This window comes from Prionailurus bengalensis, chromosome B2 (genome assembly GCF_016509475.1).
Source record: "Prionailurus bengalensis isolate Pbe53 chromosome B2, Fcat_Pben_1.1_paternal_pri, whole genome shotgun sequence".
NCBI lineage: Eukaryota > Metazoa > Chordata > Mammalia > Carnivora > Felidae > Prionailurus > Prionailurus bengalensis.
In genome coordinates, this window is record NC_057349.1 from 89,451,558 (window position 1) to 89,473,118 (window position 21,561).

The 21,561-nt window shown below is 36.4% G+C and overlaps 1 protein-coding gene across 5 annotated transcripts in view; it reads right to left on the reverse strand.

Moving 5' to 3' along the window:
- USP45 (ubiquitin specific peptidase 45) overlaps window positions 1-21,561 on the reverse strand; it is a 79,047-nt gene continuing 57,486 nt past the window's right edge. For 3 of the 5 annotated variants that reach the window (XM_043591994.1, XM_043591997.1, XM_043591996.1), the window contains exons 10-18: window positions 18,148-18,229; window positions 15,432-15,523; window positions 14,143-14,199; window positions 13,537-13,680; window positions 10,144-10,804; window positions 8,408-8,505; window positions 6,433-6,519; window positions 4,307-4,460; window positions 1-3,715 (exon numbers count right to left, since the gene is read on the reverse strand). In XM_043591994.1, the coding sequence (XP_043447929.1) occupies window positions 3,585-3,715; window positions 4,307-4,460; window positions 6,433-6,519; window positions 8,408-8,505; window positions 10,144-10,804; window positions 13,537-13,680; window positions 14,143-14,199; window positions 15,432-15,523; window positions 18,148-18,229 (1,506 nt within the window). In that variant the 3' untranslated portion in view covers window positions 1-3,584. Of the gene's footprint in view, window positions 3,716-4,306; window positions 4,461-6,432; window positions 6,520-8,407; window positions 8,506-10,143; window positions 10,805-13,536; window positions 13,681-14,142; window positions 14,200-15,431; window positions 15,524-18,147; window positions 18,230-21,561 lie in introns of those variants that run through there. The other 2 variants (XM_043591998.1, XM_043591999.1) reach the window with 2 other exon arrangements.

Here is a 21,561-nt window from a genome sequence, read left to right on the forward strand (position 1 = left end):
TTGTGAAACATAAAGAATTTAACATTTATTATGCATTTTTATAAAGTAACATCAAAATAATGCTCAATAAGTTACATAGTTATTTTCTAAAAACACCGCAAAAAAAAGTATAGATAAAACACTAGGAATGCTATATAACCAGCATTACTCAAAATTAAAAATATAGCCAACTATCTTTTAAACAAATTTGAATTGATTTCTACATGAACCAAAATATTTTCATATCTAAAAATAGTCTTTCTTAATGCACTAGATAATATCTAAAGGCTCAATTTTATTGCACATAACGTATTTAGTTTAGGCTTATTTGATCAGGTAACGTGCAGACAAGTCATGAATATGAATTTAGAAAAAGTAGGCAGAATGTTATTTTGTACTATAAAAATTAGATGAAGGTGATACATTCTACAGCTTAATCTTCAGGAAATTTTATTCAGCTATTGTTTAAAATTACTGGCTAACTTCATCACACATGTGAGCTAAGAGCTGTCATATTTGGTAAGTTTTCTTGGAACATTCAAAACAAGAAAACAGGAATCAACTACTCTTAGGACTGACACCAACTACTACTCTTCCTGCCACCCAGAAAGGTGGGTTTTCACATTAAACCCACATTAAAGGTGGGTTTTGTTTTAAAACAAAACATTAAATAACAAAATCTTAAATACAGACATATATTTGGTTATGTCAAAAATATTCACATAATTGGCACATAATCAAAATTTTACCATTTTAAGCAGGAAAAACCAGGGGAAACTGGGGTTAGACATACCCTGTAAACCATTTTCTAAATAGAGCTAATGAAATTTCTGTTTTACATCTGACACTCATTTGGCCAAACACTATGGTAGTTGTTTTGAGACTCTGTAAACATTTCTCACTTATTTGTATGGTGTCCTGAGGTCATCTAGAAACTATTGTCATTACAGTAGCTTTACAATTCAGTAACCCTGCAGATGTGCATTCAGAATCTTCAGAATAAACATGTAGGCCCATGTGTAACTTAACATACTTTCTCTATTACAAATCTGTCTTTAGGAAATTCTTAGGTATCAAAATAAAATTTATTTGGTTACCAGCAGACCCTGAAAAATATTCATAAACTCTAGGCCATAAAAAAATAGGTTTCAGACTTAGCGCTTTTACCACGAAATGAAAATAAAGTATCGTCTTTGCATGTTACTTCTGGAATAATGTCTAAAACATACAGAGGCCTCTCCATTTTAAAACGTTAAAATAGTGTCAGCACAGTGCCTGATCCATAGCAGGTGTTCAAAAAATACCTACTTAATGATTAAATGTGAAGTTAAGCATAAAAACTACTACAGCACCTGAGTACCCAGGTAATATTCTGAAGCTACAATGTATCTCAATGAAAAGTCAGTCTTTACTGGTACTCAGAATAAAGCTCAATAGGTCTCCTCTTTGATAAATACAGCACTGGTGCATTTCCTGGCATCCTATTAACGAAAAGAGGACAAGGCACTTTCCCTGATTCTTGCCCTCGGCTATCATTTACCATCTCTGACTCGGCTATGTAAGGGATGAAACCAACAAGCAACAAAAAAGAATGCTCTTGTTTCTTTCCTATCCTTTTCTCTTCCTTTTTATCTTCCTTTCTCTCCTTTTCTCTTGTCTATCTCTCTATCAATGAAACAAGAAGCTAGTGACCACCTAATGGAAAACATATGCCTCATAATGGTATCTTTACTTTTGGGGGAAGGGATAGTAATTGTCATTACCAGTATGGCTAACTTGAATAAAGAGATTTAACACATATTTTCCACAAAAAAATTCACTGCTCTGGTACTGAAAACTTCAATGCTAATGGATTACGATTAAACATAAAACTCTGTTTAATTTAGACAGTATAAACTGATTTTTACAGGACACAACCTGAGTTTGCAGATTAATTCATAAAGCTATATTTCTCCATCATTTCAAGTTAAAAATCAAGAAAATACTACTACTGGAATTTCAATGCCCAAAAAATAGAATTTGTGCGATGACATTTTTAAGCTCTGAGTTTTGTATATTATTACCATCTTTAACACTAATCACAGTTCCACTCATTTACATATGAAAAGGCAGCACTGGTGAACTTGATAATGTTCTATATACTTAAATGTTAAGAAGGGGCAGAGGCTTGGTTAAATATTTCCACACATAATCTACAGCTACTATTCCTATCCTTCCTTCCCAAGAGGAGAGTGAACTAGAACTAGGCACTTAGCCAGTAGCTGCCTGTAGTATGATTTGTTGGCACTAATAATTAGGATGCTTGAACCATGCAGTTATGTATTTTGATTCAGTAATGTCAGACCCGAGTGGCCATTACTTTTTAAAATCTTAAGTCTAATAAGTAACAGTAATATTTTCATGCCAAGTTTTGACAGCTTAATAACTTGTATTCTGGGGTGGAGGGTGAACTACCACATTTTTGCTATTATTTATTTAAAATCTGAAATGCCAACTTTATACCCCATTACAACAAAAGCTAACCTCACTTGAATTTATTAATGATGCTTGTTGAAGACAAAGAAAAGTGATCTCAAACCCAAAACCACGATTAATACTTACTGACCTACAGAACTAGAAAATGTATTATATTCCCCTGTCAAGTATAATGACAATATAATTCTCTATCATTTGCAAATATAATTTGGTAATTTATATTTCAAAAGCATCCAATGATCCCATATGGATTAAAAACTTCTATTTACCAATTCTGCATGTTACAATGATCAATTACATTTTGACCTTGGCTAATTATATGCAAATTTTCCTTAACTCCATCATGAATAGGCTGCAAATAATATGTTGATATCTTTCAATATTTTCAATAAGCGAATCAAGAATTTATTTGTAAACCCCTATTACTGAAGCTACAGTGGGATCTTTAAATGGTTGAACCACATAAAATAAGACAAGGTCACTATGCCTACTGTGTAAGTGTATGTTATAGCAATGTTTCCCACATAGTGGTATACATACACGGCTAGACAGCCCTGAGGTGATTTTCAGTGGAGTGCTACATGAATGAACAATTTTTCTTCAGTAGTTATGTATTTATTTGAATGCTTATTAGAAAAAACAAAACTAGCACATAGAATGTGGAATACACTCAAAACAAGGCTATGTTTAAAAATGTAACGCTAAATAATAAGGTTAAAAATAACCAGTAAACAGTACATACAGATGAAATGGTATGTGACTAACATTTGGTAAACACTGTTCTAAGGAACAATTTGATTGGCCAGCATTATTTCTGAATTCTCAGAGTAATAAGCCACATTAAAAGGGGGTTTCCTCTAATACTGCAGATTCTGGTTTTTTTCCAGGACAAATTTTTCTTTAAAAACATGTGTTCACATTTATTTTAAGAATATACATATGAAAGCACTGAGTAAATTTAATTTACTTTAAAAGGATTTGCCAGAAATGGTAAAAATCTCCAAGGGCATTTGAGGGACATGCTAATCCTACAGAAAAGACTACAAAGGCACATTGCATATTATGTTATCATTGCAGCATTTGAACAAAAGTGATCTAAATAATCATTACCATTAATTATTAACAAATAATTATAATATTCTTTCATAAAAAAGAAGGTATGCTTGTGCACTAAGTGCTCTTGATTCTGGAACCACTTGCACGTAAGTGTCACTAACATGGACCCATTGGTCTGCCGATTCACTGTCAGGTTCTTTCAAATCTAACGAAACAAAAAGAAGTATCATTTTACAATAAGTATGTTTTTGCTCTACATTCTAAACAACAACACATTCATCACACAAACTGTATTTACCTAACGCTAGATCTTATTGTGTACGTTTCTTCTTGTGTTAAACATCTTCCAAAATGAACTTTCAAAGCATTAATATAGTATCACTTCACTTTAAATATCTAGTGAAATATTAAACTTTTAGATATTTATGTGCTCAAGGAAAAGAATCATTCTCACTGAAATAGAAAGAAAGAAAAAACAAAACAAAACAAAGAAAGTTTGCTGATCCATAAGCAAAGCCTGCGAATTTTCAACCCCAACTCTATTCTGGGGACCTGGTAGGTCTTCAAAATCTTTTGGTGTTGTGTTGTGTTAAATAAAATGCCACTACACACAATGACTTAACACCCTGAAGAAGGGTACAGTCTTAGGATATTTAAAGTTCTGTAAGATTATCTAAGTACTGTTAAAGATATTCCTCACCTAACTTTAACAAAGCGAATCCACTGGAGGTAATCCATGAAACAAAGAATAAAATTCATTTGTTTTTAAGAACAACGTAAACTTAGGATGGCATACCAGGTACATTTTTCTTTCCAGTGATATGCTCCAATAATTTCCTGGAGGGTGCTCTCACTTTCACATAAGCCGTGTAGTGACCTCCTCTCATTGAGCCACTGTGTTCCACTACGCCATAGAGACCATAGAGAACTTTATCTCCCACATTTACATTCTTTTAGACAAAGAAAAAACTGAAATTAGTAATATCTAGTGAAATATTATAAAAAGGAAAATTAAGTCAAACGTATATCCTGCTTAAACTAAGGAAAATGCATTGTTAAAACTACAAAGAGATATGTTTCCACATGTATTAGATTGGCAAAATGCAAAAGTCTGACAACATTCTCTGTTGGCTGGGCTGTGAGGAAAAGAGCTCTCATACACATTGCATGTGGAACGCAAAGGGGTACAACCTCTATGCAGATGTATTTCCTGTAATCTAGTGAAATCACAAAGGCATTACTCTTGGATTTATCAGTCCTCTTAAAGGTTTCTATCTCACAAGCACGTAGGAAAAACATAAAAAGGTATGTTACGGACTAATCATTATTTTGACTATTAACTGCAGGAATATTTGTAATACCAAAAAACTGGAAGAGCACCTGGATGGCTCAGTCGGTTAAGCACCCAACTTGATTTCAGCTCAGGTCATGATCTCACTGTTTTGGGATCAAGCCCCATGTTGGGCTCCATGCTAGCTCAGCATGGAGGCTGCTTAAGATTCTCTCTCACCCTCTGCCCCTCTCCCCTGCTCACTCGCTCTCTAAAAAGATATTTGCCTTTAAAACAAAACAAAACCGGAGACATGAGGATATAATGCACAGTACAGGGCATATAGTTAATAACACGATAACAACTTTGTACGGTGACAGAAGGTAGCTAGATTTATTGTGATCACTTTGTGAAGTTGAACCACTAAATTATATACCTGAAAATAATGTAATATTGTATGTCAACTACACTTCGATTAAAAATAAACTGGGGGACTCCTGGGTGGCTCAGTCAGTTAAGCATCGGACTCTTGATTTCACCTCAGGTCATGATCTCACAGTTGGTGAGATCGAGCCTGGCCTTGGGCTCGGGCTCACTGACAGTGTGAAGCCTGCTTGGGATTCTCTCCTCTCTTTCTGCCCCTCCCCTTGCTCTCTCTTTCAAACAAAGACTTAAAAAAATAAGAGTAAACTAGAATAAACCCAAATAAATGGGTCCCCATTAAATTGGGGACCGGCTGAATAAATTATGATGCAGTGACACAACAGAGTGCTACGTTGCTTGAAAAATGCAATGCAGACTATCTCAAAAAACTGCTATGAAATAATCTCCGGGATATGTTAATAAGGTAGAAAAGGGCACTTGGGTGGGTCAGTTAAGCGTCTGACTTCAGCTCAGGTCATGATCTCACAGTTTCTGAGTTCGAGCCCCGCATCAGGCTCTGTACTGACAGCTCAGAGCCTGGAGCCTGCTTCAGATTATGTGTCTTCCTCTCTCTCTCTGCCCCTTTCCTGCTCATGCTGTATCTCTCTCTGTCTCTGTTTCTCTCTCAAAAAATAAATAAATGTTAAAGCTAGGCCCCAGACTATTTGGGAATACTCATTAAAAATAATAATAATACGGTAGAGAAAAGGACACATATCATAAGCTATGATTATTTAAGACTGAAGGTGCACATATACATACCTATCTGCTTATATTTTTAAAAATTACGGAAGAATAAATAATTTTTAAATGGTTACCTATAAAGAGAGGGAAGAAACAAGTGGAATGAACATGGAGAAAAGCTATCCTTGTTTGAATTTACCTTGTTTTATACATTGATCTGACTTTGGAATTATGTATTTTATGTAATGATTAAAAAAATTTTTTTTAATTTAAGTTAAAATTTAAAAGCAATCCCTAAAATGAAAATTTAAAAATTCAACAAGTGAATAATATATTCCAGTTGGCAGCATAATCATTTAGAGAGAAACCACCAGAGTCACGTCAAACGAGGAGCCAACTTGAAGTGGCTTTCAGTAGCCAATTATGGAACAATTAAACTAATACATTAGGCCAGGAATAAAAAGGGAGGAAGGGAGGAAAGAATGGCCTAATAATTTTAAGCATATTATTTGCAAGTCAATTAAACATCTTAATAACATACTAACCTTACAAGTAGCAGAACAGAATGGTGCCAAATCAAGAATAAGTGGAAAATCGACATGTCTGTTTACTTTTCGAAGATTCAAGCCAGCCTTAAAAAGACCAAAAGAACAATTTTTTAATGCAACAAACTTAATTCATCTACATCACTATTTGTTAATAAAACCAAAAGAGGAATGCTAGAAGTCAGTTTTTTTAATAGCTATGAAAACTTGACTAATGAATAGCCCAAGACCTATAGATCAGTTTTGGACTAGTCACTAGTCTATAAATACTTCCTTTTGAGGGCATGAATTCTTTCTGTAAGTTCCTAAATTGAGATGCAAATACCAAATATAAAATAACTGTGGTATATCATGAAATTAGCGTCTAAGATCTGACATGCCTCTATCTTGCTCACACAGAGTAACTGCACATAGATACTCTTCATTAAAGGCATTCTGATACAATGAGACATGATACACCTGCTTGTGTTCTCCATGGACATTTCATTTCCCCCGAGTTTCTACAATCCTGGCTGTAGAAAATCAAGAATTTAATCTTTCAGTGGATATAGATGGGGGTGTAGAGAAAAATCTCTTCCTGCCCACCTGTAGACCACCTGAAATGTTGCAGATACATAATCAAAGCTCCTAATCTTTTCCCTTGAGATTTTTTTCATGGGTTTCATACTTAGAAAATCGTCCACCCAGGGGTCAGGTTAATATTCATTTAAGTTTTCTTCTGGTCTTCTGATGATTTGTTTTATACAGTTAAATATTTATCTAAAAATAGTATTGATATATGGTATAGAGGGAAGCTTTATATTTTTATTTCAGCTATTTTCCCTAAATCCGTTATTGAATAATCCACCCCCCAGGGTGCCTGGCTGGCTCAGTCGGAAGAGCATGTGACTCTTAATTTCCGGGTCGTGAGTTCGAGCCCCATACTGGGTGTAGAGATTACTTACAAATAAACTTAAAAGAAATAATCCACCTGCTTCCCAACTGATTTGAGATTCTTCCTTTACCATAACAAAAAAGCTTTAAATAGTACTCATGTTTTATTTGACAATTTTGACCATACCGTTTTAATTACCATAGTTTCATTTTTAAATTGATATCAAAAAAACTACCCATTCTAACTTTTCCTAAACTGTTTTGCATTTTAACTTATTTATTCTTTCAGAGAAACTTTAAAATCATTATATCAAATGCAAAACAAAACAAGGCATTGGATTAAAACTTACAGAGAAAAACCTGACACATTAAAACATTTAGGCTCCCTCTCACTATAGAGTCCCTACAGAGGTGAGATCTGCCTTGCAGTCCTTTTTGCATTTAGTCCAAGCCCACTCACCCCTACCATTAGGATCATGAGAGTTCAGAGAGCTATGTGTACGTGGCTATTTCCCTGCTTCTAATGATTCTTTTTTTTTTTTTTTTCAACGTTTATTTATTTTTGGGACAGAGAGAGACAGAGCATGAACGGGGGAGGGGCAGAGAGAGAGGGAGACACAGAATCGGAAACAGGCTCCAGGCTCTGAGCCATCAGCCCAGAGCCCGACGCGGGGCTCGAACTCACGGACCGCGAGATCGTGACCTGGCTGAAGTCGGACGCTTAACCGACTGCGCCACCCAGGCGCCCCTAATGATTCTTAATAAATCCTATTTTTCATTCTCTCCCTCTCCCTCTCTCTCTCTCTCTCTCTCTCTCTCTCTCTCTCTCTCTCTCTCACACACACACACACACACACACACACACACACACACTCCCTTAGCTTCCTACCACATAAACTGCCAAATACAGTATTATGAATTAAACAATTTTAATTAGAAAAGTCTTGTAAACTATTATCACTGAAAAAGCAGGTAAATCCCATATGACAAATTTTGAACTAAATAAATTACTGTCTAATCCTTGATAACAATTTACATGATGTAGAAGGGCTCTGCGAAACATATGATAAAATTACTACAGTGCTACTATAGGGTCTTTTACCTGATGGAATCTTTTAAGATGGAGAATTAGGTTTGCTGGAATAGCAGAAATGAGCAACTGCTTCCTGGCATTAGTATAAACCCCTTCTGCTTTCTTTTCTGTATAAAATATAATAATTTATTTATAAAATTCCATTTTATACATCATGTACCATATAATACAGTAAACATTTATAAAAGAGCATCCTACCATAATTTTGAAAACATGAAAAAAGAAATTAGACTCTGGTTACAGCATATCTCCATATTCCTTTCCAGAACTCCACTGAAACAAAAGGGATTTTTTTTTTAAAAGCACACACTTACAAGGACAAAAGATAGGGGAAGTGACACTTGCAACAAAATTTGGGGAGCTGGGAAGCAGATGGACTAGTAGTGACTTATGTCAAAGCCCTCCAGCCAAAGACCACCAAAAACACACCTAGAGTTTAAAAAAAAAAAAAAAAAAAAAAGGGGGTCGTTACTCATTGCAGAAAAAGGAGATCACATATCACGGGAACCACAGGGCATTTCAGTAAGAGGTTGTTAGACAGTACTTGGGATAGGATTTGAATACGGCCAACAGCATATTTAACGTGGATTAACGTAAATTGGAACTTCTTCCTTCTCCCATCTAGACATTTCTTTAATTATTAGTGTATTAAGCATGTCTTTATTCTTATACTTTGACACCTGGGGCCTTGCTGACACCAGAGGGAAGGATTCCGACAGAGCTAGAGAATTCCTAGACATAATCAACAATGTAAGTGTACCTTTCATACAAACCAATCCAAAGCCCATACCCAACCACCTCCTTTATTGGGCTCTGATACTCTAGGCCACTATCCACCTGGCCTAATCACACTAGGGCCAAGTACTACATAAGTGGAGACAGCCCCAATGCCCCAGAGCCCACTGAAATTATTGAAAACTAGTCAATCAGTTCTAAGCCTATAGATCCTACCTTGCTGATTCCAATACCCTCCCTGGAAACTACAATAAAGGCTGTTGTCCATGTCTTCCCTCGCTCCTTCTGCCTCCTGACCACCCTGCAGGCCCCCATGGGGCCTGCCTGCCACAGCTTAGTGTGCTCGCTCCTCTTCAGAACTGTACGTAACAAACTATCTCTTCAGTGGCAACTGTCTCCGGATCTGTTGGCCTCACCATCCCTGAGTAATTATAAAACCTGCATTTTGAAACAGACTAGTCACTAAGAATCAGAGTATTCTCTCCATTTAATCATGGCTAGAGATGCACTAAAAAATTATTTGACAAGTCTTTTTCCACTTTTCTCTCATCAACTAAACACATCTATTGCTAGCTTTGTAACAGACAATTACTTAAAATCATCAAATTCATATCTTATGATAGGACTCCATACTAGATTGGTGTGATTTGTAAAGCACATTAATCTCACTAGTGATACAACTGTCTGTTCTAGGGAAATTTTTTCTGGAAAGATTTCAGAGAGCCAGTCCCCTGAAATGAGATTCTATGGATTTGCATTTTCAAGGCAGAGATGGGTACTTCCTGTCCAATTTATTTCAACAAAAATCTATTTAGAAGTCCAGTCACAGTCTTCAGTGCGGAGGTACGACTATGAAAAAGACAATCCCCGCCTCCAAGAAACTTAAGTATGGAGACAAGTTTCTTAGTTTCCTTTATTTGGGATCTATAACCCACCTTTATTTGGGATGATAGTCACTGGCTATCATATAACCCATGAATACTAAGAAAAACAAAAACCTAAATATTTACCTGCAGAAATGGTTTCCTTTTGGTACTTCTGTTTCTTTTCAGTACAATTCTCACATAGAAGCTTGTTATTCCCCATTAGTAATTCCATAGATGTAAACTGGTAGAGACAGGACTGAACTGAGCATTCTTTAGAAGTAGTTATATAGCTCTGAGAAAGGGAAAGAAAAGCCTTTTGGGGGCTAGGAGACAACACATATTTCTCCTGTGATGAACACAAATTATTTGGAACATCTGGTGGCTTATTTTCTCTGTCAAGATCTCTATCTCCAGTTACAGTGCTGCTCAAATACAGTTCAGAAATAGCTTCAGCCACTCCCTCGTCACCACTGTCAGTCTCCTTGGTGAGTGGCCGCTGGGGAGGGGGTCCATTTTTGTGCGCACAGCATCCACTTCTAGACCTCAGCAGGACAGCCTGCTGAGAAGTACTTTCCGATTCTGAAGCCTCACTGTCAGCATCAGCACTACTTTCGGAAGGGCTGGCTTCTTTTTCGCTGCCATCAGTAGGGCTTTCGGCCAGAGCTGCCTCAGTACTCACGACGCCTGCACACACTGAGGAATCTCCACTCATCCCAGGGTTTTCATATTCTCGGCATATGACGGCCACTCTATCTTCTCCAGATGGTAATTTTCTTACACATTTTCTGCCGTGAACTAGTTGATTCTGTAAGTTGACAGTGTTTTCAGAGAAAAGAATCTTGTGACCTTACTGAAAATAAATGCCAGTAAGTCTTATTTATGCCTTCCGCAATCATCAGATACTTTTTCTCGTACCTCTGAAATCCATTTCCTAAATCTACCTGAACTACAATCGACAAAAGATACAATAACAAATCGTTCTAATTTAGAAATGCATATCCTTGGGGCGCCTGGCTGGCGCAGTCGGTTAAGCGTCCGACTTCAGCCAGGTCACGATCTCGCGGTCCGTGAGTTCGAGCCCCGCGTCAGGCTCTGGGCTGATGGCTCGGAGCCTGGAGCCTGTTTCCGATTCTGTGTCTCCCTCTCTCTCTGCCCCTCCCCCGTTCATGCTCTGTCTCTCTCTGTCCCCAAAATAAATAAACGTTGAAAAAAAATTTAAAAAAAAAAAAAAAAAAAAAAATAGAAATGCATATCCTTATACGAGAAGCCCACAATAGCAGTTACTTATCTGTGGAGAAAGAAACAGAACTTTTGTAGAACAGGGCTGTGAGGGAGGCTTTTTTATTATAAACCTTTGTATATACTCTCTGTAGTCTTGCCACTTCAAGAGTCTTCTAACAGAAAAACCTAAATGTGATAATATATCAATTTGCCGAGTTAGTACAAATCATATTGCATTAAAAAAAGTTTTTTAAAAAAATGAAGCGCATGGGGCGCCTGGGTGGCGCAGTCGGTTAAGCGTCCAACTTCAGCCAGGTCACGATCTTGCGGTCCGTGAGTTCGAGCCTCGCGTCAGGCTCTGGGCTGATGGCTCAGAGCCTGGAGCCTGTTTCCGATTCTGTGTCTCCCTCTCTCTCTGCCCCTCCCCCGTTCATGCTCTGTCTCTCTCTGTCCCAAAAATAAATAAACGTTGAAAAAAAAAATTTAAAAAAAAAAATGAAGCGCAAATTTAGATTGATTTCTTTATATTTTTATGAGGTAGGGGAGCCTGAGTGGCTCAGTCAGTTAAACATCAAGACTTTGGCTCAAGTCATGACCTTGTAGTTTGTGAGTTTAAGCCCCATGTCGGGCTCTCTACTGTCATCATGGAGCATGCTTCAGATCCTCTAACCCCCCTCTCTCTGTCCCTCCCCTGCTCACACTATCTCAAAAATAAATAAAAAGCATGTAATAATAAATAAATTTTTAGGAGATAATTCAACAACCAGATATGTTCCTGGCAAAATAGAGGATCTAGACAATGGTGATTGGTGACTGGTGACATCAAAGATTACACTTCAAACATAATGTGCATCTTCTTTTTTTTAAATATATTTTTAAATTTTTTTAATGTTTATTCATTTTCGAGAGAGAGAGCGTGAGCAGTGGAGGGGCAGGGAGAGAGGGAGACACAGAATCCAAAGCAGGCTCCAGGCTCTGAGCTGTCAGCACAGGGCCTGATGCAGGGCTTGAACACACGAACTGTGAGATCATGACAGCTGAGCTGAAGTTGGAGGCTTAACCAACTGAGCCACTCAGGCAACCTATATGTTCATCTTCTTGATGGAAGGATACACCACCAGTTAAATTTTTTCTTGCCAGAAATCAAATAAACAATAAAACTTGAGCCTAATTAGGCCTTTAGATAAAAATGCCTTAGAGAGGAAATAAAGGAAACAGAGGAACCTGTTAAAACCATGGGAATACAATAGCAAAACAAATTACTATTGAATGTGGGAATGTGAGAAACTGCTAAAAAAGAAAAAAGAAAAAAAAAAAGACCCGATTTCTTCCACAAATATATTGCAAAGCAAGGGAAAAAAGAAGGGGGAAATCTATAATTAAAAGGGACCTCAGAGACATGCGATTAAGAGATGGCAATCAACTGCAATCTATATTTTTTTAGATCCTAAATTAAAGCACACCTTAAAAAGCAAAAACAAAATGAAGTATTTTATGAGACAACTGCAGACATTTAAATAATGACTGGATGTTGGTACTATTAAGAAATTACTGGGGCGCCTGGGTGGCGCAGTCGGTTAAGCCTCCGACTTCAGCCAGGTCACCATCTCGCGGTCCATGAGTTCGAGCCCCACGTCAGGCTCTGGGCTGATGGCTCGGAGCTTGGAGCCTGTTTCCGATTCTGTGTCTCCCTCTCTCTCTGCCCCTCCCCCGTTCATGCTCTGTCTCTCTCTGTCCCAAAAATAAATAAAAAACGTTGAAAAAAAATAAAAATAAAAAAAAAGAAATTACTAATATTTTTAGATACGATAATGTACTGCAAGTACATCTTTAAAAATAGTATTCATGTTTTTTTAAGTTTATTTATTTACTTTTGAGACAGATACAGAGAGTGAGCAGGGAAGGGGCAAAGAGAAAGGGAGAGAGAGAATCCCAAGCAGGCTCTGCACTGTCAGCATGGAACCCAATGTGGGGCTCAAACTCACAAACTGAGAGATCATGACCAGAGCCAAAACGATGAGTCAGATGCCTCCCCGACTGAGGCACCCAGGCCCCCCCCCAAGATAGTATTCATCTTTTAGAGATATACATTGAAGTATACACTATATGGGTATTATTTCAAAATAATTGGAGATGGAGAGGGTGAAAATGTGGTATATATGCAGACATGATTAGCCATGATTTGAGAACTATGAATCTGGGAAATAGGTACATGGAAGTTTATTATACTATCTTGTCTACTTTTGTATATTTTTGAAACTGTTCTTATGGAAAAGTTTTCAAAAATAGATGTCTCATAAATGCATATAATCCTACCTTATCTTTAGATGAAGACTGGTTCTTGGTGGCTCTGGGTTGCTGAACATTTTCTATAGTAACAGTGTCACTGTACTGACCAGTATCTGTTGCCTGTAAACTTCTACATTTATTCATTCTTCCCAAAAGTACAGGTTTTGAAACCTATATAGATGCCATGTACATAACACAAAACTTCTTTAGCAAATAAAGTCTGGATATCAACTACTTTTTAAAGTTTCTAACTCATTTGAAATAATTTCCTTAACATTAATTCTCAAAATATAAAACATATTGGTTTGAATTCTTTGAGAATAAGAACTATATATCATATTTCATGCATAAATACACAAACCTTAGTATCAAATATACTATGTGAACTCCATTATTGTATATAAAAAATGACTCTCAGATAATGTGATAATATGCTCAACAAATGTCTTTTTTTTTCTTTTAAAGATTTTATCTTTAAATAAACTCTACAACCAATGTGGGGCTTGAAGTCACAACCCCAAGATCAAGGGTCACATGCCCTACGGCCAGCCACGTGCCCCAACAAATGTCTAAATATATGAATGAATACATGCTCTCTACCAAAGACTCATTAGTAAGTTGTTTTCTCCTTACCCTTTCTTCTATTATAGGAAGTGAAATATCAATAAAAGGATCTTTCACTGTGGAGATCTTAAAAAGAAAACATATTGAGACATTCGGTTAGAATTCTAATACAGACAATGTAGTTTTATAAAGTCTTTAAAGACTCAAACTTCCCAGGCAATATAATTTCAAGTTAAAAAACATCCCTGAAATAAACTTTGATTTAATTGGGTATAACAGCACATATTGTTAGTCAAAACAAGATACCCCAACACTTCAATAAATACAATTCAGTTGAATTTTATAATATTGCCAATATGACTAACCTATAATATTTAAAGTAACTTCACAGTAAACTGTGTTTAATAAAACTGATTAACTAAAGATATACACATATTTTTGGTGAAATTGTGCCATAACACAAATCAAATACAAACATTTAAAAGAAAAAAAATTAAGCCATGAAGAAAAAAGCCAGAGAGCTTGACTGCATTTTGTAGATTTTTTAGGATAATTCTGTTTAAAAACACTCTCTAGTTTGTGATAGAGAAATCAACTTCTATGTTGAATATACTAGAAATGTAAGTAATATCATGTTGACAAATTCTGTGCTTCAATATGACAGGTTAGAAGGAGATGTAACATATAATACTGATTTTATAAGACTAGAGAGAAAAGTACCCCATTATTTGAGACAGGAAAACTATTTTATGATCAAAATGTAACAAAAGTTTACACCTAACATACTCTAAACCATATGCTTTCAGAAATATTTGTTATCAAGTAATTGAAAACCCATAAAAACTTTTATGTGTTTAAAGTTGTTGTTAAAGTACAGATGGCATTCAAAATAAAAATGATCATTAAATTCAAATATGAGCGCTTACTTTAAAAAAAACTTCAACAAGTTATATAAATGTAAATTTTAAATAAAATGTGGTACATCTCCCTGTTACGTTATTGCATTATTTCTATTAGAATTACGGTTTAGGGTAATGCACAGTTATATAACATAGTTACTCCCTTCCCAGAAGTTTCTCTTTCATTGTAATGCAAACAAGTAGCTAACGCATTCCAAGACATTCAAACAGGCTAAAAGAACTTCACAGGTTTATCAAGAGGAAAAATAACACTTAAAAAAAATTATAAATTATGTTCCTTTCTGGGAGTGAAGGATATATTGTAAAGACTTTCAAAAACTGTTATGTAGTCATCTGTCACAAATAAAAATAAATGCTGATGATTATATGTGAAAGAGAACAATAAAAATTATATGACTGTAATCTATTCCATGTTGAAGTGAATTCCAAAGCACCTACATTTGCACATTCTTCACACATGACTGTGCTAGTTAATTCACCAATAAAGATCCGATCTATGAAGTTCATTTTCACACCTTCTCTTCCATATGCTGCAAAAATAATACTTTTTAATGCAAAAAATGTCAACCACCAACCTAACAATGTAACATGCTTTTTTTCTGTTGATTCAAAAGACATCTGAATAAGACAGATGACCAGCATCACATTAGTAATATATTTACTGTATGATGTTATAATGTCTTTCTCCTTTACAATTCTATAGAGAAAAATTTGACTATCATAGAGTAGTCTCCAAGAAATAATAAACTATTGTTAAATTTGAGGCAAAACAAGTAAAGCAATAACCAGTGTTCATACCATACCTCAACTGTTCCCATTAAGCCCTTTAAAGCCTCTGCCTAACATAGAGGTAGACAGAGGATGAGAAAGAAGATTATGCATTCAGGGTTACAAACGCCTGGACCATAACTATGGAAACGATACAGTAGACAAGTAAACACAGCATAGTGTAAAGAATTAATCTCGGCAATTAATAACTGTTATATATATAAACTGCTCAGTTATATATAAAAAAAGATAAAATTATTCCATTTGGGAAATATTCATAAATCAAAGAAAATTATGCCTATGATTTCCTTCAAAATAATCAGGGGTTGCGGGGCGCCTGGGTGGCGCAGTCGGTTAAGCGTCCGACTTCAGCCAGGTCACGATCTCGCAGTCCGTGAGTTCGAGCCCCGCGTCGGGCTCTGGGCTGATGGCTCAGAGCCTGGAGCCTGTTTCCGATTCTGTGTCTCCCTCTCTCTCTGCCCCTCCCCCGTTCATGCTCTGTCTCTCTCTGTCCCAAAAATAAAATAAACGTTGAAAAAAAAAAAATAATCAGGGGTTGGGAGAACATAGATAAAACATAATATACCACACATTCAATATAGTTTAAGAGGGAGGGTGATGGGTATATGAGGTTTCATCATACTATTCTCTCTACTTTAATAGAAGTTTGAAACTCTCCATAGTTAATCATGATGAAAAAATATATTAACAAGCCTCACTCCTCTTTCAAACTTCTATCCTTTTTGGATGTCTAACTTCAAATTTCATACAAACGTTTAAAATCATTTTAAAACATTATTTGAAGCACTGAATGACAGAGTCAACTTATAGCTAGATATATCAATAAACATTTATTAATATGATAACCATTTAGAAGTTATGGTAAACTAAGATGATTCATTAAGAAAACTGTACAAAGGGGGCACCTGGGTGGCTTCGTCAGTTAAGTGTCTGACTTCAGCTTAGGTCATGATCTCACAGTTCGTGAGCTAAGCCCTCAATCAGGCTCTCTGCTCTCAGCACAGAGCCTGCTTCAGATCTTCTGTCTCCCTCTCTCTACCCCTACCCCGCTCGGGCTCTCTTTCTCTCAAAAATAAATAAAACCATTTAAAAAAGAAAGAAAGAAAAAATTGTACAGGGGATTGAAAATGGAGGGGCGCCTGGGTGGCTTGGTCGGTTAAGCGTCCGACTTCAGCTCAGGTCATGATCTCGCGGTCCTTGAGTTCGAGCCCCGCGTCGGGCTCTGTGCTGACAGCTCAGAGCCTGGAGCCTGTTTCAGATTCTGTGTCTCCCTCTCTCTCTACCCCTCCCCTGTTCATGCTCTGTATCTCTCTGTCTCAAAAATAAATAAATGTTAAAAAAAAATTAAAAAAAAAAAAGAAAATGGAAAAGATTATACAAATGGAAAGAAAAACTGAGCAGTTATTCTCAACATGCACTAGATGGCACTATCTCAAACAAACAAACAAACAAAACCAAAGCATACTTGAGAATCCACGTTAAAAAATCTTGAACCTTCCACGTGAAACTAATGTAACATTGTGTGTCAACTATACTTCAATTAAAAAACAAATCTTGAACCCTAACTGCACACAGTTTGGGCATGTACAATCACAATGTGTGTATATTTATGAATTATAGACATGCACTATGTACAAATACTACTACAAAAAATAGAAGTTAGAATAGAAAATAAACAAAATACAAATAATGTTTTTCAACATCTTCTAAAAATGATGACTTCATAATACCATTAGTTAATATCTGAAGGCAGAATATACAGTTAGGACAAATTGCTTGCAACATGACATATAAGCCCACACTTAAATACTGATAATTAAATGATTAGCTTTGGTTAGATAATCACTGGTTTTGCTAATACTTTGGCTGATGAAGTGTCGACACTAGAAGTAAAGTGGACTTGTATGCTTGAGTTAGTATTCTCTTCAATAAATGGATTCCTTGCAGGAATCTTTGGGACACTTATGCATTTTGACAGTTAAAACTATGTAGTATCTACAAATCCACTTAATGCAAGCATAGGTCAACTGCAAAATGATACAATATGATGAAAGTGAACTTCCAAGTGAGATTGCTACTTTCAACCACCTTTCCAGTCTCCCTTAGGATACCTCAAATAAGGTCATCAGTGCCAATCTATACATCTGATCATTAGTTTTAGTTTTTAAAGTTCACATGGATGCATTCTAACATTTTCTTTCTATGACCCACTAGACTATCTCACAGACACTGGAGTAAGTACACTCTCTTTTAAGGCCACTACTTTATAGAATTACTTCACATAATGCTCAGTTCTCTTTCCCCTAAAAAGAAACTTAAATTTTTCTTCAGGGAGAAAGTTTTAACAGTAAAAAAATTGACATACCTTTGACCTTTTTTTTAGTATCATCATCAGCAGTTTTAGTAGTTGGGTTGTTAAATGCTTTTAGGATGCCAGCTTGTATTCTCTATAAAACAAATAAGAATTTAATAATCTATACTTAAACATACTCTTATAGGTTAGAAGTAAGTTTTCCCTCTTTTCCCTTCTTTTTCCCACTCCACCACTCCATACCTAAAATGATGTATCATTTTAATCAGGAAAAAAGTAACAAAGAGACTACATGAAATTTCTTATCTATCGAAGAAACTCTTAACATATAAGAAGCTATTAAACTGGTCACTATGACATTCATGTATATTATTTTATTTATATACATATATGAGCAAAGTCCAGAACATCAAATAGTCTCCACAGCAAAATTACCTCAGATCTTGATTAGTTATCATGTTATTTGAATTCAGTTGTCAATAACGATTATTAGTATTAAAGTCTTAAGCAGCTCTTAGGAAATGGCAACATTTATGTTTCCGTATCTCTGTGTATGTTTAAGGAAAGATCCAATGTCACAGAGAACTCTCAGAATGAAATAAAACCAGATTCCAAGAATAAAGATTTATTTGAGCTAATAAATTATCTTTTACGCTAATTATGTCCCTACTCAGCATATGAATTTAATCTTCTCTAATTCACATTTTAAAAGTATGGGGAGGGGCGCCTGAGTGGCTCAGGTGGTTAAGTGTCCGACTTCGGCTCAGGTCATGATCTCATGGTTTGTGGGTTTGAGCCCTGCCTTGGACTCTGTGCTGACAGCTTGGAGCCTGGCGCCTGCTTTGGATTCGGTGTCTCCCTTTCTCTCTGCCCCTCCCCTGCTCACGCTCTGTTTCTTTCTCTCTCTCAAAAATAATTAAACATTAAAAAAAAAAAATTAAAAGTACGATGAGAGGAAAGCTGGTTAATTATCCTTCAGAAGATTTTTTTTTTTTTTAAGTAAAGTCTTAATCATAGGTTTTCATATTTGAAGCCACTGTTTGACCTGGACTTCCTGGCGTGAAAATGATACCTAATTCTGCTATTTAAAAAATCATTATATCAAAGAGAAACGAAATTCAAACTGCAGACTTACCAGAGAATAAAAATATTACATATCAGAATCCAGATACTTTCCACTGTTCAGAAGAAAATTCACAGACTTAAATACTTAAATCAATTAAAAAGAATAACAAATGGATTAAGCAGCCAACTCACAAATTTGGAAAAAACTGAACACCTTTTAAATACAGAAAGGAGAGTGGCACAGTCGGTTGAGCGTCCAACTCTTGGCCTCAGCTCAGGTCATGATCTCATGGTTTGTGCTATTGAGCCCCACATCAGGCTCCACATTGACAGCATGAAGCTGCTTGGGATTCTCTCTTCCTCTGTCTCCACCCCTCCCCTGCTTGTGTGCGCACTCTCTCAGTCTCTGTCTCAGAGTAAATAAATAAACTTAAAAAAAAAAAAAGGAAAAACACACACACACACCACCACCAAACGAGAGCATAAGCAAGAAAGACAACAAACCTCACAGGCAACAACAGGGCCAACACATAAGAGAGGCAAGAGAGGGGTGCCTGGGGGACTCAGTTGGTTAAGCAGCAGACTCGTGATTTTGTCTCACATCATTATCTTACTGTTTGTAGGATGGAGCCCCATGACAGGCTCCGTGCTGATGGCTCTGAGACTGGGATTCTCTCTCTGCCATTCTACCCCGCTTGCACTCACTCTCTCTCTCTCTCACCCAAAATAAATAAACAAACAAGAGAGGCAAGAGAATTCACAGGAGCACAGTTAGACAGAATTCTAGAATTATGCTTATACATCAAGTGTGGAAGACAACAAATCCAAACGGGAGCCATGAGACTTAGGAAGACAGACATATTGTCAACATCAAGATCCCCTCGGCTATTGCACCATGCTTCAAGTCTGAGAACAGAATACATGGGGAATGAGCTGCGAATGTCCTTATTCTCCACCCCGTGCTGTGCTGTGGATCAGCAGAGGATACACACCAACCCCAGGGTTGTTCTGCTCTGACCTATTCCTGAGAGCAAAGAGGTGGGCCATGACGAACTCAGACACAGAAAATACAGAGCAGCCTCTAACCTTTCTGGAAGACATCTAGCACCTGGTCTCTCCTATATCTCTGCCAGTTGCTTTGACTTTGACAAGCGTGGCTCAGAATATATTCATGATCTTGCCCACTGACTTCCCCAGAAAGAGCTCTTAGAAATTCTGGGAAGCCAAAGTCAAACTAAGTTCCAAACTCTCTCTCTCTCTCAATCCCACTTCTTTTGGCAGCCTTCATCCAATAATGGCAATAGGTTTGTGCTTGCTACCCAGTTATGCAAAGCTAAGCTATCTATTGTTCAAGCGTACAAAGGTAGCTGTCAAAATTATAAGAAAAGGCAGTGAAATGATTACCATAAAAGTAAAAAAAGTGGTTACCTCTGATGCGGAAGCCATGTTTGAAAACAAGGAACAGGTAGCTTCTATGGTACTAAAAAACATTCTGGTTTTTAAAACTCTGGGTGTGGTGGTGAGGAGGAGTGCTAATGGTAAATGAATTTTCTTTCAATTATGTTTTAAACTGTATATACATCTGTGTACATTCTTCTGTATGTAGGATACATTTCATGGTAAGCTTTTAACACCTTCCCCCAATTATTGTGAAACTGAGTTTTGTTTATTAACTGGCCTATGAAGAGAATTTTGTATTCTCTTCAAGTATATTTTAAAAGTTGATGCAAGATTCAACAACTTAAATATATACAAAGTAGGGAATAAAAGTAAACATACAGCAATCCATACATCATACTGTCTTGAAATATACATGAAGAAAATCAAAAGAAAACATGTGTCCCAGAAGCTATAAATAGAGATAAGCTCCAATCCAGACTCAATACATTTGAAAATTGATGTAATTCAGATATTATCTGAGCTAACGTTGACTTTTATACCTTCAAAAAAGAATTTTTTGAACTAAAATAAGCAAATTGTGTGAATTCCATTCTCAGGAGGATGGACTTAAATAAATTTCAATAAATACCATGTTCACCTATAAAAAGCCTCTCTAGGGGCGCCTGGGTGGCTCAGTCGGTTAAGCGGCTGACTTCAGCTCAGGTCATGATCTCGCGGTCCGTGAGTTCGAGCCCTGCGTCGGGCTCCGTGCTGACAGCTCAGAGCCTGGAGCCTGTTTCAGATTCTGTGTCTCCCTCTCTCTGACCCTCCCCTGTTCATGCTCTGTCTCTTTCTGTCTCAAAAATAAATAAATGTTAAAAAAAAAATTAAAAAGCCTCTCTAGCTAGTAAAGATAAAGCTAACTCAAATTATGTCTATAAATTTATTTTATAATTTCAATATTTTAGTAATTCAAATGACTTTCAATATGATTTAATGAGCCTTTACCATTTTCTAAAATGT